Source organism: Carcharhinus amblyrhynchos, chromosome 17, assembly GCF_965287045.1.
Source record: "Carcharhinus amblyrhynchos chromosome 17, sCarAmb.v2.hapA, whole genome shotgun sequence".
Lineage (NCBI taxonomy): Eukaryota > Metazoa > Chordata > Chondrichthyes > Carcharhiniformes > Carcharhinidae > Carcharhinus > Carcharhinus amblyrhynchos.
The window spans coordinates 44147353-44164154 of NC_137340.1; the positions used below are offsets into that span (position 1 = coordinate 44147353).

Here is a 16802-nt window from a genome sequence, read left to right on the forward strand (position 1 = left end):
CAGAGGAGGCCTAAACAAGGAACGTTTAGGCCTCCCCCCCCCACCGACCCAGATTTAACTCCTTAGCTATTTGGCGAAGGCTCATCCACTATACTCCCTGAGTGCCAATGGGTACAGTAAGAAGTCTCACAATACCAGGTTAAAGTCCGACAGGCTTAATTGGCAGCACAAGCTTTCACAGACTCGCTCCTTGTTCAGATGAGTGAGGAATTATATTCACAAACAGGGCATATATAGACACCAACTCAATTTACAAGATAATGGTTGGAATGCAAGTCTTTCCAGGTAATCAAGTCTTAAAGGTACAGACAATGTGAGTGGAGAGAGGGCCAAGCACAAATTAAAGCCGTGTATTGTCTCCAGCCAGGACAGTTAACGAGATTTTGCAAGCCCAGGCAAGTTGGGGGTGTGGGGGGAGGTTACAGATGAGATGCTCAGCGATTCTGCGTTGTCGTGTGTCGTGAAGGCAGAAACTGATAGCCAAGTTCCGCACACATGAGGACAGCCTCAACCGGGATCTTGGATTGATGTCACATTATCTGTAACCCCCATGACTTGCCTGGACTTGCAAAATCTCACTAACTGTTCTGGCTGGAGACAATACACATCTCTTTAACCTATACTTGGCCTTCTCTCCACTCACATTGTCTGTATCTTTAAGATTTGATTACCTATAAAGACTCGCATTCCAACCATGATCTTGTAAATTGAGTTTGTGTCTGCATATGACCTGTTTGTGAACACAACTCCCACTCACCTGAAGAAGGAGCGAGACTCTGAAGGCTTATGCTGTCAAATAAACCTGTTGGACTTTAACACCGGCATCTCCACATCATGCCAATGGGTATCCAAGGGCTGTATAGTTTTTCAGGGAGGCAGTGTCTTTACATCCACTTTCCACTATTCAAGTGAACTGACAGAATGGCAATGAGGTGCGCCAGTTAAAGTTAGCCTCATGCTGTCTCAGGGGGCAAGAAACTATCTGATACAGAAACATTGGGCAGCATGGTGGCGCAGTGGTTAGCACTGCTGCTTCACAGCGCCAGGGACCTGGGTTCGATTCTTGGCTTGGATTACTGTCTGTGCTGAGTCTGCATGTTCTCCCTGTGTCTGCGTGGGTTTCCTCCAGGTGCTCTGGTTTCCTCCCACAGTCCAAAGATATGCTGGTTAGGTGCTATACTAAATTCTTCCACAGGCGCCGGACCATGTCAACTAGGGGATTTTCACAGGGACTTCATTGCAGTGTGAATGTAAGCCTACTTGCAACACTGATAAATAAACTTTAAACATAGAAAATAGGAACTGGAGTAGGCTATTTGGCCCTTCGAGTCTGCTCTGCCATCCATTACAATCATAGATGATTATCCAACTCAGTAGCCTGTTCTCGCTTTTCCCCCTTATATTCTTTGATTCCTTTAACCCCACCAAACTCCTTCTTGAAAACATACAAGAGGGAACTTTTCCGTCCTGCTGCTACGGGACCCGTAACGGGCAGGTGGGAACCATGCGAAGGTCCGTTGACCTTGGGCTGGATTTTCCGGTCTTGGTGTTGTGCGACCACAAAATCCCACCCACAATGTTTTGGTCTCAGTTGCTTTCCGTGGTAAAGAATTCCACAGGCTCACCACTCTAGGTGTGAAGAAATTTCTCCTCATCTCAGGTCTAAATGGTTTACTGCATTTCCTCAGACTGCGAACCCTGGTTTTGTACGCACCCGCCATCGGGAACATCCTTCCTCCATCTACCCTGTCCAGTCCTGTAGAATTTGATTGGTTCGTATCAGGGATTTCCCAGCACAAAACTGTGGATTTTGACTGTTAGGAGTCCCATGGTAGCGGGACGGAAAAATTCTGCCTTGTATGTTTTCAAGAAGGAGTTAGACATAACTCTTGGGATTAAAGTGGTCAAAGGATATGGGGGGAAAGCGAGAACAGGTTACTGAGTTAGATAATACCATCATAATGGATGGCAGAGCAGACTCAAAGGGCCAAATGGCCTACTCTACCTCCTATTTTCTATGTTTAAAGTTTAAAGTTTCTTTATTAGTGTTACAAGTAGGCTTACATTCACACTGCAATGAAGTTACTGTGAAAATCTCCTAGTTCTGGCACCTGTTCGGGTACAATGGCGCAGTGGTTGGCACTGCTGCCTCACAGTGGTTGGCACTGCTGCCTCACAGTGTCAAGGACCCAGGTCCAATTCTGGCCTTGAGTGACTGTCTGTGTGGAGTTAGCACATTCTCCCTGTGTCTGCGCGGGTTTCCTCCAGACGCTCCGGTTTTTCCCACCATCCAACGATGTGCAGGTTAGATGGATTAGCCATGGGAAATGTGCGAGGTTAACCCACTTGAGGAGATCACTAGTTTTGGCAATGGGTGGAGATGAACTCAGAGGCCAGGTGTAATGGTCAGTTCTTGCTGCCCAGGTGATAGATGACTGATTAAGTGAGATACGATGGTTGCCAAGCCTTCAAATAATTGTTCCCAAATGACAGTCCCATAGTGGAAGAGGACAGAGGAAAGCATGTTTTTTGGAAGAGGCAAAATAGCCTTTGTCATATTCTAAACTGCTGGGAGAGCGCAGATGCTTATCTAACATATAAAAAAAAGTTTTGTTTTCCAGCACTAATTCCCCTTGCCTGGCTTTAGGCCCTATCGACTGGAATGGATCTGTGTAAATGCATCTTGAACTGCACATTAAAAATACTGAAAAGATTGCAGAGGAATGTACTCTATACTTCAAATGCATTCAGTACCTGAAGCCACGATGATCCCGGGTGCTGAGTCCTTGCTACCTATATTTCCCGAAGTGTAGGGATTCTGTGCCACGTTCAAGCGTAGGTTCAGTGAACAATATGGCTGCAAAGAAAAATGAAGAATTAATTCGAACTGAAACTTAAAGTCACCTCAGAAACAAACATTTACAAGAAACTGGAACTTTTTGTAAAGAAATTACATCTAGTTCTTGGGGTTAAAGGGGTCAAATATATTGGGCAGGGGGTGGGGGGGGAAGGACGAGATCAGGATGTTGAATTTGATGATCAAAATGAGTGGTGGGGCAGGCTCAAAGGGCCAAATGGCCTACATCTGCTTCTGTTTTCTATGTTTCTCTGTAAGATGTGACCAGCTAGAATTTTCATAGGATCTGACAAAGGGTTATTTGGACACGAAACGTCAGCTCTTTTCTCTCCTTACAAATGCTGCCAGACCTGCTAAGGTTTTCCAGCGTTTTCTCTTTCGGTTTCAGAATTTTCACAGCGTTACTGAGCAGGAATATTGTATCCATCTTAGCGAGATCCATTGGATTTGATTGATATCAAGTGGGATAGAACTCATGCCTCACAATCTGTATTCTGTTTGCACTAGGCATTAAAAATTAATTTGACCAACTTGTAAAGATGATGTGTTTAATGGTGCGCTTTATTCCTTCACGATTTGCCTCCAGTACAGTGGGGAAGAAGTGTGGAGGTTCGCGGTGACTCGACATTGTTCATGCTTTGAACATTCGCTTCAGATGAATTTTTCAAAGGGAAGCCAAGCCGCTGGGACTTAGAATTGAGGTGACGGGATCATCGCTGCGAAAATGGTGGTATCGCTGCCCTTGCAGTCAAAGCTCAGGCATGTAAGAGAAGAACCAGGGCTTCTGTGATTGTTCCAGGTGGATGAGAAGAAAAATGAGGGTGTCTTCCGACATTCTGCACGTCACAGTTGGCAATGTCCTGCTCCCTTTAGCCCTCCAGCCTCCATCTTTGATATTCTTTTTGGAGGAAGAGAAGGCAGTGTAAAGCTCACCAGGACAGCCCATCATGGAGGATCTCCCAGCACTGAATTAGGAAGAGACTGAATCTCTTTGATGCCAACTAAAGACAACATTGCCTGAAACGCACTCATAAAAAATGTAGGCTTTACATTTAAATCGCCATTACTGGAGAAAGAAAGAACTTGCCGGCATACAGGGCCTTTCATGTCTCAGGCATCTTAAAGTGCTTCGCAGCCATCGCCTTACTTTTGAAAAGTAGTCACCGTTGTTATGGTAACCAGAATTTTTTTTCATTGCACGCAGCTCAGCAATGAACTCTGATGTTAAAGTTGCTGTCAATATTTTCTGCTCAATCATTAAACAACAAGCTGTTTCATTATTTAATTAACTACCTCAGTGTTACGTTGGGGGTTTGACACAGCTCCCCAGAAATATTAACCATTCTTAACTGCGCCATTTTGAACGTGTTAACAATTAAGGGTAAGTGACTGAGAGTTTTCAATCTTGCACTTGTTTTTGTTATGGGTAGACGGATAGTAAATAGTTAGGAAATAAATAAAACATGTATAAATAAATAAATAATGCATTGTATGCATATTCCCAATTTAATTTTGCTTGAACAAAGTTTCCCATTTAAAGAGATTTTCTGTTTAGACATAGGATCTGATAATAACTCTGACTTTAAGAGGTAAGAGTGGGTGGGAAGGAATACTGGATAGGAACCCATTTCCCACTAGCCCCAGTCAATTTAACAGCAAGACCTGATATAAATCATTTCAACAGCTCTTCCAACCGACCAGCGGGCATGTTGACAGTCTACTGGGCAGGAAGGTAGCTGGGGAGCAGATGTCAGTTAAATCGAACATCGTGTGGTGGAATGTGGGATACAGGAGTTGGACAGTGCAGGGGGATGATGGTGAGTTGGACGTTGCTGGCAGTGACATTGAGAGAACAGAGACATCCCATGGTCATGGGAGTGAATGGGATATCATGGGAGATTGAATGGGATATCATGCAGAGAGATTGAATGGGATATCATGCAGAGAGATTGAATGGGACATCACGGGGAGAGTCAATGGGACATCACGGGGAGAGTCAATGGGACATCACGGGGAGAGTCAATGGGACATCACGGGGGGAGTGAATGGGACATCACGGGGGGAGTGAATGGGACATCACGGGGAGAGTCAATGGGACATCACGGGGAGAGTCAATGGGACATCACGGGGAGAGTGAATGGGACATCACAGGGAGAGTCAATGGGACATCACGGGGAGAGTGAATGGGACATCACGGGGAGAGTGAATGGGACATCACGGGGAGAGTCGATGGGACATCACGGGGGAGTGGATGGGACATCACGGGGGGAGTGAATGGGACATCACGGGGGGAGTGAATGGGACATCACGGGGAGAGTGAATGGGACATCACGGGGAGAGTGAATGGGACATCACAGGGAGAGTCAATGGGACATCACAGGGAGAGTCAATGGGACATCACGGGGGGGGAGTCAATGGGACATCACGGGGAGAGTCAATGGGACATCACGGGGAGAGTGAATGGGACATCACGGGGGGAGTCAATGGGACATCACGGGGGGAGTCAATGGGACATCACGGGGAGAGTGAATGGGACATCACGGGGAGAGTGAATGGGACATCACGGGGAGAGTGAATGGGGCATCATGGGGAGAGTGAATGGGACATCACGGGGAGAGTGAATGGGACATCACAGGGAGAGTCAATGGGACATCACGGGGAGAGTGAATGGGACATCACAGGGAGAGTCAATGGGACATCACGGGGAGAGTGAATGGGACATCACGGGGAGAGTGAATGGGGCATCACGGGGAGAGTGAATGGGACATCACGGGGACAGTCAATGGGACATCACGGGGAGAGTCAATGGGACATCACGGGGAGAGTCAATGGGACATCATGGGGGGGGTGGATGGGGCATCACGGGGAGAGGGAATGGGACATCATGCAGAGCGCGGAGGGGTAATGGTGATATATTCTTAGTTCTAGCTCTGACTTTTCATAATAAAGGGGCCTTAATAAAAAGATGCAATTGTTGAACAGGATTACTGCAGTAGGTGTGCCATTATTAACAACTTACTGGGAAATGCATTGCATTGAATAGATCCAGCTATGATTTGTAGAGTGTGCATTGAAGGGTTATCTAGGCCATTAAGAATAATTACTGAGAAAGATGGAGTATGTTGAAGATTCGATTGGATAAATGGAGTGCACTGATGGGTTACTGGGGTAGAGAGATTAGATTGAACAGTTGCTAGCAGAGATAGATTTCATTAGTTAATGGGACTGTTGGAGTGCAGCAAAAGGTAGACAGAGTCTATTGCAGAGACCGTTTGGACTAATGCATTAAAGGCTTACTGGTCAAATTAGAATCCAATGAAGAATAGGCATGTGTAAACTGCCCTGTTAGTATAGAGAAGTTACCCAGGTAGTAAGAGAATCTAAACGATTTCTATCTGATGTCCAGTTCACCCATTAGCTGTGTTATGCATCACAACATGCAAAAAGCCACCAGCTAATGGAATAATTGACTGTTGAAATACAAATTGCCCCTTTTACTAAAATCCAACCTCGGGGTTATACTCTTTAAGCTCTGCCAAAGGCAACATAAATTAATTGATAAATCAATACACCAGAATTGAATGTAATAAAGAATTATTGGTTTCTGACTCCTTGGAGGTTATTAAGAAATTGTATCAGATTTACTTAGTGTGTGTTCTGTTTTAGCTCAAGTGGGTCTTTTCTATTCATTCATGGGGGGTGGACATCGCTGGCCAGGCCAGCATTTGTTGCCCTCCCTAATTGCTCTCTAAGTCATGGTGGTCTGCCTTCTTAAATCATTGCAGCCCACGTGCTGCAGGTACCCACAGTGCTGTTAGAGAGGGAGTTCCAGGATTTTGACCCAGTGACATTGAAAGAATGGCAATATATCTCCAAGTAAGGATGGTGAGTGACTTGGAGGGGATCCTGTAGATGATGGTGTTCTTAGGTATCTGCTGCCCTTTTGTCTTTCCAGACAGTAGCAGTTCGTGGGTTGGGGAGGTGCTGCCTAAGGAACCATGGTGCATTCCTCCAGTGCATCTTGTTGATGTCACATGCTGCTGTGTTAGTGGTGGATGAGTCGCCAATCAAGTCGGCTATTCTGTCCTGGATGGTGTCGAGCTTCTTGAGTGGTATTGGAGCTGCATCCATCCAGGCAAGTGGATGATTGGATGTGCCTGAATGTGTGTATGGGAAGGAGGTGAAGGATTGTGGGTGAGGTGAGTTGTGGAGAGAATGAGAGATGGGCAGTGGAGTTGGGAGGGGTGTAGTAGAGTGTTTGTGCGACAGCAGGGGAGGTGTGTGTGAAACAAAGAGATGTATGTCTAATATATGAATCAGCTTCCAGTATCACTCCATTCATTAAAATAAAAAAAGGTGAGACTTAAATATTTTTGGAATAAGAGAACTTTTTAGATTCCCCAAGTGGGCATGACTTCCAGGGGTTAGGGTTAAGGGGCCAGGGGAGGGTGGCTCGGCCAGGGGTTAATGTGAGGGGGTCAATAGGTGGTATTTGTGGCTGTGTGCCCCTTCCTAATTATGAATATACACAGAAACATAGCTAGGAAAGACAGGTTCACATTTAACTCTGTGTTCACACTGATGTTGTGGTGATAAAAGTGTCAACATTATGAGAATGCTTGGGTTTCCCCAATGCTCTCAGAAGATCAGTAGGAGTTCCGTGGCTCAAAGTTTGGGAAACCTTGATTTAACACAAATTCTTTTTATTCATTTGTGGGTATTGCTGGCTGGCCAGCATTTATTGTTTATCCCTAATTGCCCAAGGATAGTTAAGAGTCAACCACATTGCTGTGGTTCTGCAGTCACATGTTGGCCAGACCAGGTAAGGATGGTAGATTTCCTTTCCAAAAACACATTAGATGGGTATTTCTGACAATTGGTGTTCAGTAGATTCTTAATTCCAGATATTTTTCATTGAATTCAAATTCCATCAGTTCCGTGGTGGGATTCGAAGCCGGGTCCCCAGAACATTAGTTGAGTTTCTGGATTATAGTCTGATGATAACACCACTCAGCTTTCGCCTCCCCAGTTAAATTCCAGCTTTGAGACAGGAAGTCTCGGCTCAATGCTCCTGTTGGTAGGTGGGTGAAATTAGTACCATTACTCTGGATTATCAGTTAATGCTGAGCGAGGGACAATCAGAAAGACTTTCTCATGTTTTTTCCAAGAAAAGTTATTATCAATGAACATGCAGCTAACTTTGACCCACTATATTTTTATTTTAATTGGCTGTGAGAACATACTGATCATGATCCTCAACCTCTCATCATTAATTTCTTACTTAATATATATTAGTTCATGATATTGATATAAAAAAAATCCTAAATAAAATCACACTTTGAAACTACTCACATATGATGTTTTGGAAAGGCCGCTTACCAGAAGGCAATGAATATCATTGCCTTTCAGATCGGTGGTGGGAGCCTCCAACAGTCTCCAATCCCGTCCTTTGTTATATGTGATGAAGGTCTTTACCTGCTTTTGTACCTTTTTGTTAGCCAAGAACATTCCCTTTATGCCTGCTACCTAGGAAAAATGGTTACAATTGAAATACCATCAACAGAAATGGGGACTAGCTTTTAAAAACTCCCAAGATGCTTCAAAATTAAGGTTTACACGCTATTGACTCAAGTCCTGAAGCTTGCAAATTCCTTGCTTCACTGAACTCACCTTTTTCAGTCACCTGTTTGTGACAAATTAATTGTCAAAAACAGTTAGAATCATAATCATTTTACAAGAGGCCTGTGAACAAGAAGGACACATCTATCTTGCCAATCTGGAAGAAACATGCAATCTTTCACTTTTATATTCAACTGTGTCTGGACCGATTCCAGGTATTTTGTCTGCCTTACCGGTTCATAAATTCATAAGATATAGGAGCAGAATTAGGCCATTCAGTCCATCTCATCCACTCCACCATTTGATCATGGCGGATATGCTCCTCATCCCCATTTTCCTGCCTTCTCCTCATAACCCTTCAACCCATTACCAATTAAAAATCTGTCAAACACCTCCTTAAAGTTGCTCGCTGTCCCAGCATCCACTGCACTTTGGGATAACGAATTCCACAGATTTACAACCCTTTGGGAGAAATAGTTTCTCCTCAGCTCTGTTTTAAATTTGCTACCCCTTATCCTAAGATTGTGACCTCTCATCCTAGAATGCCCGACCAACGCTCCACATCTACTTTATCCATACTTTTTATCATCTTGTATACTTCAATTTGATCTCCTCTCATTCTTCTAAATTCCAGAGAGTATAGACCTACACGGTTCAATTTCTCTTCACTTCGCATCTTTCTCATTTTTTGTGTGTAGAACTATATGAAATGCACCCTAACTTTTGTTTTTAATTAGATTGAACTTGTCAGCTTCCTTAGCAATCTAACTGATTCAGTCTGCTTGCAAATCTCTCCCAGTGTTGCTCATTGTGAGGCGATGTGTTAACCTTTCAAGATGTAATGCATTAGATTTGATTCATCTTTGGTATGTAAAGCTGTGGAGTTGGTTGCCGTGTGAGTGTGAACCCTGATTTACTCTACAGGCAGGATTTTCCAGCCGTGTTCGTCCCAAGACCGGAAACGCCTGCTGGAGGCCAACAGATCTTTGCATGGTCCTCTCCCGCCTGCTACGATTCCCTTGGTGGGCAGGATGAGAAAATTCCACTCTATAATGTGTAAGGGAAGGCTCAGTCTGTTTCTGGTTGGAGATTGCTTTGTACAAGAGGTAGGTAACGCGGGGCAACCATGATCGGATGGAATGCATCCGAGGGTCCTGAAAGAAATGGCGGAGGTGATAGTGGATGCCTTGGTGGTTATTTTCCAGACGTCGCTGGATTCCGGGCAAGTGCCGGAAGATTGGAAAACGGCTAATGTTACGGCGTTGTTTAAGAAGGGTGCCAGGCAAAAGGCAGGGAATTATAGGCCGGTTAGTTTAACGTCTGTGGTAGGTAAAATGTAAGAATCCGTCATCAAGGAGGAAATAGCAAGGCATCTTGAGGGGGAACTGCTTGATAGAGCAGACGCAGCACGGTTTCATTAAAGGGAAGTCGTGTCTGACAAATTTACTGGAGTTCTATGAGGATGTGTCTAGGGCGGTGGATAGAGGAGAGCCGGTGGATGTGGTCTTTCTTGATTTTCAGAAGGCGTTTGACAAGGTACCTCACAAGAGGTTATTGCAGAAGGTCAGGGAGCATGGAGTTGGGGGTAGGGTGTTAGCGTGGATAGAGGATTGGTTGTCAAATAGGAGGCAGAGAGTGGGGGTCAATGGGTGCTACTCGGATTGGCGGATGGTGACTAGTGGAGTGCCCCAGGGGTCGGTGCTGGGGCCTCAGCTATTTACCATTTATATAGATGATCTGGAGGAGGGAACCGAGTGTAGGGTGTCGAAGTTTGCTGATGACACCAAGATTGCTGGAACGGCAAATTGTGCGGAGGGTGGGGAGAGTCTACAGAAGGATCTAGATAGGCTGGGCGAATGAGCCAGGAAATGGCAAATGGAATTTAATGTTGGCAAGTGCGAGGTGGTCCACTTTGGTAGGAATAATGGTAGGAAGGATTATTACTTACGTGGCGAAAAACTGCAGCAGGCGACGGTGCAGAGGGACCTCGGGGTCCTTGTGCATGAGTCGCAAAAACCCAGCTTGCAGATGCAGCAGGTGGTCAGGAAGGCGAATGGGATGCTGGCCTTCATCGCGAGGGGGATTGAATATAAAAGTAGGAAGATCTTGCTGTGGCTGTATAGGGCATTGGTGAGGCCGCAGCTGGAGTACTGTGTGCAGTTTTGGGCGCCGTACTTACGCAAGGATATTTTGGCCTTGGAGGGAGTGCAGAGGAGGTTTACTAGGCTGATGCCGGAGTTGAGGGGGTTGAGCTATGAGGAGAGGTTGAATAAATTAGGCTTGTACTCGTTAGAGTTTAGAAGAATGAGGGGAGATCTCATTGAGACGTATAAGATGATGAATGGGATGGATAGGATAGAGGTGGAGAGACTCTTCCCGCTCAGAAAGGATAGTAGGACTAGGGGGCACAGCCTCAAGATAAAGGGGGGGCGGTTTAGAACGGAGTTGAGGAGGAACTTCTTCACTCAAAGGGTGGTGAATCTCTGGAATTCTCTGCCCGTTGAAGTGGTGGAGGCTGCCTCGCTAAATATTTTTAAGACGCGGGTTGATAGGTTTTTGATAAGCGAGGGGATTAAGGGTTATGGGGAGAGGGCGGGAAAGTGGAACTGAGCCACGATAGATCAGCCATGATCTTATTGAATGGCAGGGCAGGCTCGAAGGGCTAGGTGGCCTACTCCTGCTCCTATTTCTTATGTTCTTATGTTCTTATATCTCCTGGACTAATTTGAATTGTCTAAGTGGGTCCAGATTTTTTAACCCCAATCGGCCTGGATTGACATCCTGGGTTTCTTTGGATTTTCCCTGCAGGAAACCACATGATTCTGCGTGGGTGTATCTCCTGGTGTCCAAGGCTTCATTTAAGGCGGGCTAGATGGATCAATTCTCCTCTCCAACATTCCATTTACTTCAATTATGTGGATAGACTGTAGATGTTGGGACTGATCTCCTTGGAGACAAGAAGGCTGAGAGGAAGGTTTAGCAAAATCATCAGGGATCTGGACAGAGTAGATGCTCCCGTTGGTGGAAGCATTGAGGAAAATGGGGCACAAGTTTAAATAGTTGACAAAAGATGCTATGGACACAGGAGAAGCAATCTTTTCATATGGTGAGTGGCTCATATGTGGAATGGACTGCCTGAGAATGTGGTAGCCATGATGTGGAGATGCCAGCATTGGACTGGAGTGGGCACAGTAAGAAGTCCCACTGCACCAGGTTAAAGGCCATTGGAGCGCAGTGCTTTGAAACTTGTAACACCAAAAAAACCTGTTGGAGTTTAACCTGGTGTGGTGAGACTTCTCACTGAGAATGTGGTGGAAAGGGGTTCGGTTGAAGCAGGGAGCTGGATTATTAAAGAAAAGGAAGAGTGTGCAGGGTTGCAGGGAGAAGGTGGGGGAATGCATTGTTCATTCATAGAGCTGGTGTGGACACGCTGTAACAATCCTATGCTGCCATACAATGAAAAGGCAGCTTAGCCTTAACATCGCTAATGAAGCACTGTATCGGTTCACAGAGACAAGTTAAAAGGCTGGCTCCATTTTATCTCCGCTATATACTTTGTCTGATTGGAACACAGAAATAGGACCAGGACATTTAGATACTTGGGGCAGAAGTTCCACCTGCCATTGTAATCGTGTTATTTTGATCCCAGGTTGTATGTGTCGTTTTCATCACATTTTGTCTTAGAATGAGTCATTGCACTATGCTGGATATAACAATGAAAGAACATAAGAACATAAGAAATAGGAGCAGGAGTAGGCCATCTAGCCCTTCGAGCCTGCCCCACCATTCAATAAGATCATGGCTGATCTGTCGTGGCTCAGTTCCACTTTCCCGCCCTCTCCCCATAACCCTTAATCCCCTCTCTTATCAAGAGCCCATCAACCCGCTTCTTAAAAATATTTAGCGAGGCAGCCTCCACCACTTCAACGGGCAGAGAATTCCAGAGATTCACCACCCGTTGAGTGAAGAAGTTCCTCCTCAACTCCGTTCTAAACCGCCTCCCCTTTATCTTGAGGCTGTGCCCCCTAGTCCTACTGTCTTTTTTGAGTGGGAAGAGTCTCTCCACCTCTATCCTATCCATCCCATTCATCATCTTATACGTCTCAATGAGATCTCCCCTCATTCTTCTAAACTCTAACGAGTACAAGCCTAGTTCATTCAGCCTCTCCTCATAGCTCAACCCCCTCAACTCCGGTATCAGCCTAGTAAACCTCCTCTGCACTCCCTCCAAGGCCAAAATATCCTTGCGCAGGTGCGGCGCCCAAAACTGCACACAGTACTCCAGCTGCGGCCTCACCAATGCCCTATACAGCTGCAGCAAGACCTCCCTACTTTTATATTCAATCCCCCTCGCTATGAAGGCCAGCATCCCATTCGCCCTCCTGACTACCTGCTGCACCTGCAAGCTGGGTTTTTGCGACTCACGCACAAGGACCCCGAGGCCCCTCTGCACCGTCGCCTGCTGCAGTTTTTCGCCACGTAAGTAATAGTCCTTCCTACCATTCTTCCTACCAAAGTGGACCACCTCACACTTGCCAACATTAAATTCCATTTGCCATTTCCTGGCCCATTCGCCCAGCCTATCTAGATCCTTCTGCAGACTCTCCACACCCTCCGCACAATTTGCCTTTCCCCCAATCTTGGTGTCATCAGAAAATTTCGACACCCTACATTCGGTTCCCTCCTCCAGATCATCTATATAAATGGTAAATAGCTGAGGCCCCAGCACCGACCCCTGGGGCACCCCACTAGTCACCAACCGCCAATCCGAATAGCACCCATTGACCCCCACTCTCTGCCTCCTATTTGACAACCAATCCTCTATCCACGCTAACACCCTACCCCCAACTCCATGTCCCCTGACCTTCTGCAATAACCTCTTGTGAGGTACCTTGTCAAACGCCTTCTGAAAATCCAGAAAGACCACATCCACCGGCTCTCCTCTATCCACTGCCCTAGACACATCCTCATAGAACTCCAGTAAATTTGTCAGACACGACTTCCCTTTTATGAAACCGTGTTGCGTCTGCCCTATCAAGCAATTCCCTTCAAGATGCCTCGCAATTTCCTCCTTAATGACAGATTCTAACATTTTACCTACCACAGATGTTAAACTAACCGGCCTATAATTCCCCGCCTTTTGCCTGGCACCCTTCTTAAACAACGGTGTAACATTAGCCGTTTTCCAATCTTCCGGCACTTCCCCGGAATCCAGTGACGTCTGGAAAATAACCACCAAGGCATCCACTATAACCTCCGCCATTTCTTTCAGAACCCTCGGATGCATTCCATCCGGTCCTGGGGACTTGTCCACAATCAGCCCCTCCAGTCTGTCGAGCACCACCTCTCTAGTAACAGTAATGTCATTAAGACCCTCCAGTCCTACCACCTTTCCATCGCTAACACCCGGCAAATTATTCACGTCCTCCTCCGTGAAGACAGAAACAAAAAAGTTATTCAAGACCTTAGCCATATCCCCATCCCCTACCACTAGGTCCCCTTTCTCATCCTCTAAAGGACCAACGTTCAGCCTAGTCAGCCTCTTCCTTTTTATATATTTATAAAAACTCTTGCTATCCTTTTTCATATTAAGTGCTAGCCCAGCTTCATAGCTTCTCCTACCCTCCTTTATCAACTTCTTTGTCAATCTTTGTTGACATTTAAACCTTTCCCAATCCTCTTCTCGCCCACTGCTCTTAGCTACTTTAAATTCCTCCGCTTTTAATTTAACACTTTCCTTCACCTCCTTCGTTATCCACGGCTTATTACCTCTCCTCCCCTACGGTCCTTTTTGACAGCATAGAGTGTGTTGCGGGGTCTACAGTGACAGAATTAATAGGCCCACTCCACGACACACAAAGAAAATCCCCAAATATATTTCAGCACAGCTACCTTTCGTGGAGTTAAAGGTTTTGAGGAGACCTATGTACAGATGATACGGTTTAAGCAACCATTGAAGATTTCGAAATTGCTTTCTCTGTCCATGGTCCGAAAAGCAATTGGTTTCAATTCTCCCGGAGAAAATGTTACTCGGTGTATGATATAGAAGGGTAGCTTTCCTTTCTAAATAACACTCAGCTTGGACTTAAATGCTACAAGCAAACAACACCATTCACTCAATCCATTCTGGTGTTCAGCCACAAACACATTAGTTCACTTCCAGATAGGACCATCTGATCTCGCCAGGCTAATTTAATGCCTTTCTCAGATTGATCGCTGGAGTAGCGCAGTCAGACCATCAGCTGGCCGTTTGTTATGTAAATGCCCCCGGAAAGTTCCTTTTCATCCTTGTCATGTTTCAGCAAATTAGAAACCTTCATCTTTAAAGAGTACTGTTGAGTACAGACATTACATTACCTCATAAAGGTCGATCATAACATTCCCCTCCGGGCCTCGGCTACTTTTGACATTCTCCAAAGCAATAGTGAAATAAGCTCCTCTTGCATCAGAGACGTACAGATTGTACGTGTCGTTTTGATTCCACTCTTGCACAGCGGCGAACACTTGGCTGTCATCTGTGCTGATAATGTGCATATCCTGCCAGGACAACAGAATAACATTCTTAGGTTGAACTGATGTTAATTTGAGATTGCTGTTGCCAACCTGATCCCCGTAGCAACGCATGAATGAGAGAGCATCAATGTCAACCCGTTCCATCCAATCGATGTACTCGGGACTTAACCTGTGGCCCATAACAACTGGACATTACTGGGCCAAATTTACCACATGGGTGGGCATGTGCCTTTGCAAGCAAGATTGCAGTACATGACGTGAATGCCCGAGGAAGCTGGGCAGTCAGTACAATGTGAAGTGTAACGGAGGCTTTTTCAAAAATTCAGCCCAGGGGAAATGTATGGGCATCGCTGGCAAAACTTGCATTTGTTGCCCATCCATAAACTGCCCTTGAAGCACTGCAGTCCTGTAGTGTAGGTACACCCACAGTGCCGAGGTACACCTGCAATGCAGAGCTATGCCCACAGTGCCGAGGTATGCCCGCAGTGCCAAGATACACTCGCAGTGCTCAGGTACACCCGTACACACACAATGCTGAGATACACACACAGTGCTGAAATACACTTGCAGTGCTGAAGTACACCCGCAGCGCTCAAGCACATCCGTAGTGCTCAGGTATACCTGCAGTGCTCAGGTGCACGTTCAGTGCTGAGGTACACTCGTACACTCACAGTGCTGAGGTACACACCCAGTGCTGAGGTACACACATGGTGCTGAGGTACACCCGCAGCGCTGAGGTACACCCGCAGTGCTCAGGTACACTCATACACTCGCAGTGCTGAGGTACACCCGCAGTGCTCAGGTACACACCCAGTGCTGAGGTACACACACAGTGCTGAGGGAGGTACACACCCAGTGCTGAGGTACACACACAGTGCTGAGGGAGGTACACACCCAGTGCTGAGGTACACACACAGAGTGCTGAGGTACACACACAGAGTGCTGAGGTACACACACAGAGTGCTGAGGTACACACACAGAGTGCTGAGGTACACACACAGAGTGCTGAGGTGCACACCCAGTGCTGAGGTACACCCACAGAAGCAAAGTAGGCCTGGAATCAGACCATCTGTGTTTTTTTCTCTTACGTTTATTGATCCCTCAAAAGGGCAGTTAGTGATGAGCTGGCCCAGCCAGCAAAGCCCACATTCCCCTGAGTTAGTACAAAATAATTTCTGCACTGACTGGAAAAATATTGAATACTGAGAGTTGCAATCATGGGACATCTTCTCACCTTGTCACAAACATTCCCGACAAGAGGAGGAAACCAAAAGATGGGATAACTGACGGAAAGGCTTTCACTTGGGGAGGGAGTTCTGGGATTTTGACACTGCTTTGTGTGAAGGAATGGAGATATATTTCCAAGTCATGATGGCCAGTGGCTTGGAGGGCAGTTGTCCAAATGAAGTCTGCATTGCCGGCGTGTGGGGAACTGCAGTGCAAACCTTACCTGAGAATTCAGAAGAGGAATTCCCCAGCGCACCTTTTGGGTCACCCATCCACCCTATCCCCCCAACCCCAGAAGCTTGGGAAGTGTGTCTGCCACTAAACATATCCCTCGATCAAAATCACCAAACTCAGATGAATTGGTTATTTATCTCTTTCTCACGTGAGGATGTGCGTGAGTTGTTTCGGAATGTTTGTGAGCAAGGTGAGAAAGTGCCCCCCCCGGCTGCAACTCTCAATATTAAATATTTTTCCCAGTCAGTGCGGTATTTTTTGCACTCGAGGGAACATGGGCATTGCTGGCTGGGCCAGCCCATCCCTAACTGCCCTTGGGAAAAATAAATGGCTGGGGTGTGGAATAGACTGC

At 46.1% G+C, this 16802-nt stretch overlaps 1 protein-coding gene across 1 annotated transcript in view; it reads right to left on the reverse strand.

Annotated features, from left to right (window-relative positions):
* The window catches only part of LOC145354481 (VPS10 domain-containing receptor SorCS3-like), a 1074210-nt gene that overhangs the window by 179049 nt on the left and 878359 nt on the right, over positions 1-16802 (reverse strand). The window contains exons 9-11 of the mRNA XM_080205878.1: positions 14834-15013; positions 8237-8383; positions 2755-2857 (exon numbers count right to left, since the gene is read on the reverse strand). Of these exons, the coding sequence (XP_080062004.1) occupies positions 2755-2857; positions 8237-8383; positions 14834-15013 (430 nt within the window). The remainder of the gene's footprint in view (positions 1-2754; positions 2858-8236; positions 8384-14833; positions 15014-16802) is intronic.